The sequence below is a fragment of the Bidens hawaiensis genome, unplaced genomic scaffold (assembly GCF_021521415.1).
Source record: "Bidens hawaiensis isolate Kalapana, Puna unplaced genomic scaffold, B.hawaiensis_p1.1 tig00011186_1, whole genome shotgun sequence".
Lineage (NCBI taxonomy): Eukaryota > Viridiplantae > Streptophyta > Magnoliopsida > Asterales > Asteraceae > Bidens > Bidens hawaiensis.
In genome coordinates, this window is record NW_027491868.1 from 602,566 (window position 1) to 612,964 (window position 10,399).

The 10,399-nt window shown below is 41.6% G+C and overlaps 1 protein-coding gene across 1 annotated transcript; it reads right to left on the bottom strand.

Annotated features, from left to right (window-relative positions):
- Window positions 1-2,096: 2,096 nt before the first annotated feature.
- Window positions 2,097-2,471, bottom strand: LOC143537412 (uncharacterized). The gene has a single exon (XM_077031189.1). The coding sequence runs from the start codon at window positions 2,469-2,471 to the stop codon at window positions 2,097-2,099; it is 375 nt and encodes a 124-aa protein (XP_076887304.1).
- Window positions 2,472-10,399: the final 7,928 nt, after the last annotated feature.

Consider the following 10,399-nt stretch of genomic DNA (forward strand, 5'->3'; position numbering starts at 1 on the left):
GGGTGAAGATACTGCTCCGCATCATCCCCGATGGACGTTACAGCGGAACTCGGTACTGAATGATGCGGATGTTTGCCAGGAATATCTCGACGAAAGTCTTCCTCCTGCATAGAAGGAACGACAACGTCGTCGCGTCCGCAAAGATCTGTTCGACTCCAACTCTTATCATGTGGCGAACGCTGTGTCTACCAATCAAGAACTTCGCCGGGATTGGTTAGCTATGAATGATGAGTTGGAGGAAACCAAGCGGAACTTGGTTGATGCCAAGAAAAGGGCTCTCAAGGCATTAACTGATGCTCGAGACAGTCATCGAGCTATGGAAGTGGCGGCGAAAGCCGCACAGCTTGCGGCTGAGGAAGCCAAGGTCGCTCTTCAGAAACAGCTAGATGACCAAGCTAAGCTGATTAAGACCCTTCAAGCCAACTCAGCAACCAAGGACAAGCGTTTATCCGACCTTAATGCTAAGAGTCGAGACCAAGCGCTGGAGTGTGCAAATCATAAGATGGATCTTATCCGAGCTCAGGCGGACAAGAAATGGCTTCTGTCGACGGCAATTCCCAAGGTACTAAATCTTTTGTTGCCATAATTCATTTACACGTGTATGTGTTCATACAGAGCTTTTTGACTTCAACAGGTTATTACTGATGTTCGGAATAGTGACGACCTTGGGAACTGTGTCGCAATACTCTTCCGTGCTTCCGAACAAGCAGGCCGGCAAATGGGTTTTGAGGAAGGCTATAATTTTGCTTCCGAAGGTAAAGTGCCGGAGGAGTATGTCTTGGCTGGTGTGGATACCGCTTCCATCCTTATCGAGAAAACCAAGGATTATAACACTCTGAAATTCTCCCTCTCTGATCATATATCGGAGCTTGCAGATAAGGATGATGCCATTGAGCAACTAAAGGAGTTGCTGGATCTTGAGGAAGAAGAAAACGAAGGAGCCGAAGATAATGCGGGAGGCGAAAATGTCGCCCCATAAATGTACTTTCCTTCCTATTTTGTAATCCCTTTTGATCAATAATAAGAAGTCTTTGTGTTTCTCCCTGTGCACTTTGTCTTATGCACTATAATATAAGTACCTATCCGGAACTTCGGTTTTGTCAATAAAAGATTACAACTTAACAAAATAACATGGAATTGACTGGACATTTCTCATATATTGGGCATAAGCCTTCTTAGAAAAAGAAATTACACAATTACTGTACTATGTGGGCGCACAGGCCGAAAATAAAAGACAAATAGGAGCACTACATGTATCATTTCTTTAGTTGTGCTGCATTCCATGTCCGAGGAATCTCAGTCCCGTCTAATTTCCCCAGCTTGTAGGCACCTTTGGTTAATACTTGTTTGATTCTGTAAGGTCCTTCCCAAGTTGGGGCTAACTTGCCCGGAGGCTCCTGTCCGGATGCCTCGTTGTTGCGGAAGACAAAGTCTCCCGCATCGAATTTGCATTCTTGAACCCGCGAATTATAGTATTTTTGAAGCTGTCTTTTGTAATTGTGCTCGCGAATCGATGCTAATTCTCGTCTTTCTTCGAGCAAATCGAGATTCATCCGGAGTTCGCAATCATTTTCGTTGATTAACAGAACCCTCGCGGATGGGATCCCGATTTCTGCTGGGATCATGGCTTCAGTGCCGTAAGTTAGGCTAAACGGCGTTTCTAAATTATTAGAGTTTTTCTGGGTGCGGAAGGTCCAGAGTACATGGGGTAACTCGTCAACCCAACCGGTCCGTTTAGTACCCAACCTCGCCTTAATTCCTTCCTTGATAGTTCTGTTGGTCCTTTCGACCTGACCATTTGCTTGTGGGTGAGCTACAGATGTGAAAACTTGGGTTACCTGAAGTTCTCTTAACCATTCTTGTAATCCGCTATCAGCAAATTGGGTCCCATTGTCACTTACCAACTGTTGCGGGAGACCAAACCGGCAGATGATGAATTCCAAAAGGAATTTCTTAACACTTGATGCCGTTATTGAGGCGACTGGTTTGGCTTCTACCCACTTGGTGAAGTAATCAATAGCCACTATCGGGAACTTGACTCGTCCCGGGGCTTCTGGGAAAGGTCCCATGATGTCGATAGCCCACTTCTGGAACGGTCAGGCAGATGTTACTGGAATCAGTTCATTCTTTGGACGCAAGGTATTTGGGGCATGACGCTGGCAAGAATCGCACATTCTGATTTCTTGCACAGCGTCTAAATGCATTCCAGGCCAGTAATACCCTGCGTTCATGATTTTTGCAACTGTCATTCTTGGACCCGCATGAAGTCCACAAATACCTTCATGAATTTTCCAAATGAGGTAATTTGCGTCTTCCGCGTCCACACAACGTAACAGCGGACCAAGAAATGATCTTCGGTACAAGATACCATCAGTCAATTGGTAATTCAAAGCTTTGTGTTTGATTTTCCGAGCTTCAGCTTTCCCAGCTGGAAGCGCTCCGGAAGATAGGTAAGCTTTAATTGGCGTCATCCATGATTCGACGCCTGTTTGAATTACCAAGACTTGATTCTGGGGAACGGATGGATGGTTAAGACTTCTACACGAATATCTTTGGCAAAATGCTCAAAATTTGTTGAAGCTAACTTGCTAAGAGCGTCCGCCGATTTGTTTTCACTCCTTTTAATGTGAATGACGTTGAAGGAGGTAAATTGGCGAATCAAGACCCTCGCTTGTGACAAATAAGAAGCCATGACATCGTTTTTGGCTTTCATATGTTCCATTTATTTATCCCGCGATTAGCATAGAATCCACGCGTGCTTCCAAGTGTCTCACCCCAAGCTTTTTCGCTATCCGCAAGCCTGCCAAGAAGGCTTCATACTCCGCCTCGTTGTTGGTACTTTGAAGTCCAATTTGATGGCGTATTTAAATTCATATCCATCGGGATTGACTAGCCTTAGGCCCGCACCACATCCTTCATTGCTCGAGGCTCCGTCCGTAAACAATGACCAAATTTGTCCTTGTTCCGGAGGTGCTTGGGGTTGTTGTTCAATCAAACACTCTTGTTCTTTGTGTTGCGGAACTTCTGTGACAAAGTCCGCCAGCACTTGTCCTTTGATTGCCGGTCTTGGTTTATATTCGATTGAGTGTTCAATTCTATGGCCCACTTTGCTAGCCGACCGGACAATTCAAGCTTACTCAGCACGTTCTTGAGTTTGTACCCGGTTAACACATTTATGGGATGACCCTGGAAATATCTGCGGAGTCGTCTGGCGGCATAGATCAGTGTCAGTACCAGCTTTTCCAACATCGAATATCTTGTTTCCGGGTCCAATAATGTTCTACTGACGTAATAAATTGGAGTTTGGACATTTTTCCTATCCGTCAATAGGACAACCCCCACAGCAATGTCGGATGCCGACAAATATAGTGTTAATGGTTCACCTGCGTGTGGAGCAGTTAACGTGGGTAGTTCCATTAAACACTTCTTGACTTCTTGGAATGTTTTCTCGGCTTCCGGAGTCCATCTGAATTGTGCCTTTTTGAGGCAATTTCTCAGAGTTGAAATGAACGGATAATATTTAGCAGCGTGATTTGCCAAAAACCTATTTAATGCTACCAATCTCCCGTTAAGTGTTTGGACTTCTTTGAGGGATGCGGGGGATGGCATGCGGGCTACTGCTTGTATCTTGTCTGTATTAGCCTTGAAACCCGTGCCTGTAATGATTACCCCGAGGAACTTCCCTTCCTCCATCTCGAAGGAACACTTTGCTGGATTGAGTTTCATGTTGATACTTCTCAGTGTTTCGAAAGTTTCCTCTATGTCCCTCAGCATTTGATCTTCTTCGATGCTTTTGATCACTAAATCATCCATCTAAACTTCGAGGTTTCGACTTATCTGACCTTTGAAGACTTGATCCATTAGCCTTTGATACGTGGCCCCCGCGTTTTTTAATCCGAAAGGCATCATTCTGTAGTAGAATGTGCCCTGGTCAGTGTGGAACGCTGTCTTATCCTCGACACCAGCCGTCATATGAATCTAGTGATACCCTTTGTAGGCATCGAGGAAGCACTTGAATTTGAATGGGGCCACAGCATCTACCTTTAAGTCAATTTCCGGAAGTGGGTAACAATCTTTCGGACATGTCTTGTTTAGATCTTTGTAATCTATACACATCCTCCATGTTACATTACTTTTTGGGACCATCACCGGGTTAGCCACCCATGTTGTGTACTTGATTTCTCGGATGATTTCGGCGTGAAGAAGGTCTTGCACTTGCTCGTTCATGGCTTTTGTCTGTTCGGGGCCCATTTTTCGCTTCTTTTGCACAATTGGGGTGATCAACGGATTCACCTTCACCTTGTGCTCTGAAATGTTCCGCGGGACTCCTGTCATGTCCGCGGGTTGCCATGCGAAAATGTCGATATTCTTAGTCAATAATTGTTTCAGAAAAGTTCGGACGATTTCAGAGATAGCCGGACCAATTACTATGGTTTGATCGGGAAATTTCTTGTTGAGAACCCATTTCTCCGGTTCAGTCCTCTGGTTTTGTTTGGAAACTTTGTTCGGCCTTGAACTTTCAGTTGTGTGGCAATGTCGGTTAACATGGATTATTACTACGCAGTGCGGGTCGGGACCCCTACTGCTCCATGAGCTGTGGACGGATGGGCATTGAAGTCACCAATAGCCTCTCATCCGAGGATAATATCATGTTTAGAGGTTGCCGGTAAAACTAAGAATTCAACCTCTTCAGTTCTTGAGTGAACTCCATCACTAAGTGTGACCGGGAAAGTAATGACACCCCGCGGGTGCATTATTTCCCCACCAAACCCAGAAACGGGTGCGTGAATAGGTCGTAATCGTTCTTTATCCTCTTCCTCAAGCTGTTCAAAGCACTGTTCATACATAATGTCGGACGTACTACCGGTGTCGAAGAACACATATTGTGACCGGTAGTATCCGAATAAGGCAGTAATTATTAAAGGGTTTTTGTTACATGGTCCTCCTTTGATACGAGGAAAAATGACTGGCTCATTTTTCCACTCTTCGTCCTCAAATTTTTTCCTCTTCCCGCTGGTCTGCTGGCCTCCGTGAATCATATGAACGTTCAGATCTTTTATTTGCCTTTTGGCTAGGCCCTGGTTGTCCTTTGCGGGAGGTTTACCAGCCCTGGTCTTACATTCTTGACCAAATGGTTTAACTTTCCGTTTTTTACTGTTGCCTCTATTTCATTTCTTAAGGCCACACATTCGTTTGTGTTGTGCCCTATGTCATCATGGTACGTACAACATTTATTACTGGCAAGGAATGATTTCCTTGGTAATGGTTGAGGCTTACGGAAAGTCAGATTCTCTATCATGAGGATTTCTGATGGAGATTTTGACAACTGAGTCCAACTGTTATTGGAAGAACGTGCGGGAAAGTTACGTTTGTTCTTGTTGCTAATCAATGATCTCGCATCAAATTGCTTTGGTGCTTCTGTACTTGGTTGCAGTCTAGACTAAATTGGCCCCTTGGCCTGTCGATTTGGTCTTGGGGTTTGGAATTCGACTCTTGGCACTTGTTTTTGACTGCCGGATCCCAAGGTTTTCTCAGTTCTTGCGAATAGCTTAGCTGACGTCATGATTTCGTCCCAAGATTTGGGCATACCATCTCTTCCGGTTAGAGTACGAATCAGAGCGTCACTATTTACATTTTTTCGGAATGCTCCCCTCAGCATGTCTTCGCTAACCCCGCCAATATTAAGGCTCTCATTATTGAAACGGGTAAAGAAATCCTCAATGGATTCATTATTTCGCCTTACACATCAAGTATTTCAGACGGGTCACGAGTGTGTTTCTTTTGTTGACTAAAGTGTTGGGAAAACTTTTCTACGAAGTCTTTCCAACTCTTAATGTGTCCGCAAGGCAATTTTTCAAACCATTCTCGTGCATCTCTAGTAAATGTCAATGCGAACATATGACACCAGTATGGAAGAGTCCAACTACTGACTCCTCCAATTGCTTCGAACCTCAGCAAATGATCACTGGGGTCCGTCATCCCGTTATATGTCCCAACGGATGTTGGTATTTTTGCGTTTATCGGGAACGGAGCTGTCGCGATGGCCGGAATAAACTTTGATTTTTCTGCAAATGATTCCGGACGATATGGTTTGGAGAAATCGTGTTCCGCGTTGCTATAATATTCTGCGTGGCGAATAGCCGATCGCGGGTAACTAGCCTCTCCAAATGGAAGAAAACGGCTGTCCCCGCTATAATAACTATCTCCCGGATGATATGTCGAGTCGTGTCCGTCTAGTTCTTCTTCGTAAGACGGTACTCTCATATTTACGCGGGAACGAGGACGTAACCTTGGAATTTCTTTCTGGTATTGTTCTTCTGGGTAACTGTACTGAATATGACTTCCTCTTATCGGAGGAGAAACATATCTCCTAGGAGGGTCGTCATAGCTCAGGGTACGGGCATGAAATCGTTCATTCCGTACCCTTCGTCCATATTCAGCGGCCAGACTCTCTTGTTGGATACGGTACCACTCATCTGGAGACAAAAGTTCTTTAGATCTATGGCTTGCTGTATGAGTTTTTTCCGGGGCTGAGTCACCTGAATTTTCCTTGAGGTCCAATTCTAGGTGATTCCGGAGATTATTTCTCATAACTCGCCCAAGATCTCCCAAATTGGAACCTATCTGAGCTGTGACTCCTCCTAGATCATTGGGAGGGGTACCAGCTGGTGTTACTACATTTCTCGTACCCACTGGAACAGCGTCTGCCAGTGGGGTAAAATGCTTTCGAGTTGATGAACCACCCAAAGTAAAACCTCTAGGTGTCACAACATCAACTTGCTCATCAGGAGTAAGATTCTGAGCGAACAATGACGTTACTCTTTCACGTGTTTCTAGATTAGTAACACGTGGAGTTTGCTCTGAGGTCCCCGTCGGCCCTTTAGGAATTTGGCTCATATTGTAACTTCGAAAACAAAAATTGTTCTAACAAAAAACACGGATGGCGCCAATGAAGAAACACGGATCTACTCCCCAAGTATGGGTCCTAGATCCAATGAGTCAACAGGGTAGGATACGGTTAACTGCCAAACGATATGAACCCAATTGCCTAAAGTCCAGTGACGAACACCTGCAAAACAGACACCATGAGCTCGTTACGAGAAGAACAAGAGGGGGGGTCTTCCCGTAACCACCCTCCGGCGTGAGAGTAAGTACTGTACTGTAGGAGATAAGCACTTAAGTAAATTGAGAGAGTACTGTGGGAGTGAATGAATACCTCATGATGATTGAGAGGGTATTTATAGCCTAAGGGGGGTGGGAAGGTGGTTGGGCCAGCTGTCCCTTAAGAAGATACCTGCATAACCGTCTGGACGCGTGTCCTTATGTGATTGGTTCAGTTTATACGTTGCATGTGCATGTATAACAACCTGGACACGTGTCTCTTTATCATTGGTTAATGGGAGAATATTGGCCATGTGCACGATTATAACGACCTTGCCAGGTGTTATTGGCTAATTGGCCGAAGGATCATGTATTGCCCAAGAAAGCATTTCGGTAAATCTTCTATAAGGTAATTAGTTATTGACAGCTGTCCCGGAGCATTACCTCGTGGTCATTTACGCGGAAGGGTATTCCTTCTTGCGGATGACTTTTGAGAGTGCTATGATGCTTCCGCATGTGCTATGGAAGTGTTTCTTCCTCAAATGATTGTGCGGATGACTTGTATGCCCCGCGGGTGTCTTATGAGGGACTCCTGAGTGACCCGCGGGTAGTCCTTAAGGGTATTTGGGTTTTTTTGGTACCCTACCTCTATAATAACATATAGATATAATTGCACCGTATGCCTCGTTGCTTCTTCTCAGGTTAAAATGTGATTATATTGTATTTAGATAATAAAAATACACACTGCAAAAGTAAAGTCGGATCCTGTAATCAAACATATCAAACCAATAACCATAGCAGAAGTTAACAAAAGCGTAAGCAAAGACGACTAATTAATCATTATCAAAGTGTTTAATGTCTTCTACCTAATCTTAATTCGAATAATCAAAGTCTTAATCAAATTTGTCCGTCTGTGTTGCACAAAGATTCAACTCGGTGTAATTTGAACATCGACTACAAGTAAAACTTTGCCTTTGTAGATGCTAAGGTCCACATTGTTTTCATTAGCATCCTGCATAGATCAAAGTTGACAACCAAAAGGGGCACTCTTATTAATTATTATCAATTTTGACTTTCCAGGTCAACTTGTTGTTACATTTTATATGTAAATATGCTATGGATTTGTAGTAAATATCACACCACTTTCTTCCGCATTTTGTTTTTGTTATATTCTAGTCCAGGTTATCATATTTCCTTAATAGTTTAGAAAAGTTTAATCTAATTAATTTCAGCTTAAAATTAACCTAGTTGACATGAAAAGTCAAACTCAAATCCCAACTCCAAGATTCTTTTTAAGCTAAAACACCCACCCACCCACCCACCAAAATCAATCCTTTATCATTAAAATGTGAAGAAAATTCAAAATCTAAAGTTTTAAGATGAATAAATAGAGGTATGTTGTTGATGATTAAAGTAAATCTTTTCAACGACTGGGGAGTACAAGGTAGTGTTGAATAAATAGTTCACCTTGATTGTAACATTATAATTGGATTCAGGTTCATTCGCCATGATAGGTTAACTGAAGATCGAAGCTAAAAAGAGTTGTGATGATTTTGGTATCTAATGCAAATCAGCGAGCCTTTTGCATAAGTATAATGTTATATAATATTTTACAAAATAAAGGGGGATGCTCTTGGCCGGTAAACATGAAGTTGGTAACGACTTTCAAGTTTGACAGTAAAACTAGAGGTCGGTAGCAGCTTTGGAACTTGGCAGCAGGTAGGATTGCTGCCGAAGTACAATTTCTAGTACCCAAGATATACTTAATTACCATAAGGGAATCCATATTAGTTCCATTAAAAAATGAAAAAAGGCTCGTTGCTGTCACTTAGGTTTCACTTGGAAAATGCCTCTTAATTCCCATTAAAGTGCATAATAGTTTCACAAGGAAAATAAATAAAGGAAAAAAAACAAAAAGTAAAGTCTGATGCCTAATGATTTGATTGGCTAAGAAATTAAAAAAATCGACCTTCTCCGCTCACTGGTTTTTTCCCTTATGGGTGCGCCCAAAGTGGTCCAAAAATGCCCACATATAATGGTGTGAGTGGAGTTTTTTAGATGATTTGGTTGTGGGCATGCTCCACTAGAGATGACCTAACTGTCGTAACTATCTCTTGAACATTACGACTTGAAATCTTAGATCACTAAAAATTTTAAATGAAGTCTCATTGTAGTTAGTACCTATTCCTATTGTATTCATGAATTTCGCACGAAGATAGATACAAATTAATTCCTTACTTATCCAACAAAGTGTATTTGAATAACGTACTACCTAATTAATTAAGAAGTCTCCCAAGTCCATTATTTATTGACTTTGGACATAAATTGGATAGTTTTAGACACATAGTCCAAATTTCACAATCTATACCATATATAAGGTATGAAAGGAGTGCATATTAAGACACCTTAATTTTAAAGAATTTACAAATTTTGATGCATAATATACACCTTATATAGCATGTAAGAGAGGGACAAACTTGTCCATTAAAAAATATGTCTTGAAATAGTTATAACATTGTCCCCTTAACTTTAAGCAACTTTTGTAAATTTAAGAAATAGTACTACATTGAACCATTATCTTTACCTATATATTCATTTTAATTTTAATTGTAAATAACTTCCTATCAACGATTTTCCAACAGCCATAACTTTTACATACGTTAATATTTTCTATAAAAAATTATACCATAAAAATAAGCATTTCATTGTCTTTAATTTGAGTATGGTATTGTTATAATTTTTCAAATAAAAAAATTAACATATTTCATATGGGTGTTACAATTCGGTTTTAACGGTTTCTAAGTTATATCGTGAGCCAAACTGTTTGTTCGATTTTTTGTCATTGAGAACCAAAATTGAACCGTAGAAACTTTAAACTTAATCGTTACTAATGGTTTGGTTTCACGCATTGAGCTTCAATAATAAGTTTACCGTCCAGTCCGGTTTTATATGGTCAATTTTCTGTATAAACCATAAACCAACCCGGTTGCTATGGTTTGAACATTCGGAAACCGGCTGACCAAAAGTGATGATTGGTTCAAACGTTTTTACGGTTTCAAACGAATCTTGAACATCCACCATTATTACATGATTACTATAATTTTTGTTCCCCGCCACATCGCGCGGGCACCCGTCTAATATCATTAAATTAAAACTAACATTAAGAAAGTGGATTTGAATAAATAACTACCTCTGATCTCTCCGTATACGTTTACTTCATTATTCACCCTAAAACTCAATTTATTTATTTCTTTCTAATTTGGTGATTAATTCAATCTCCTTAAAAACTAATTTGGTG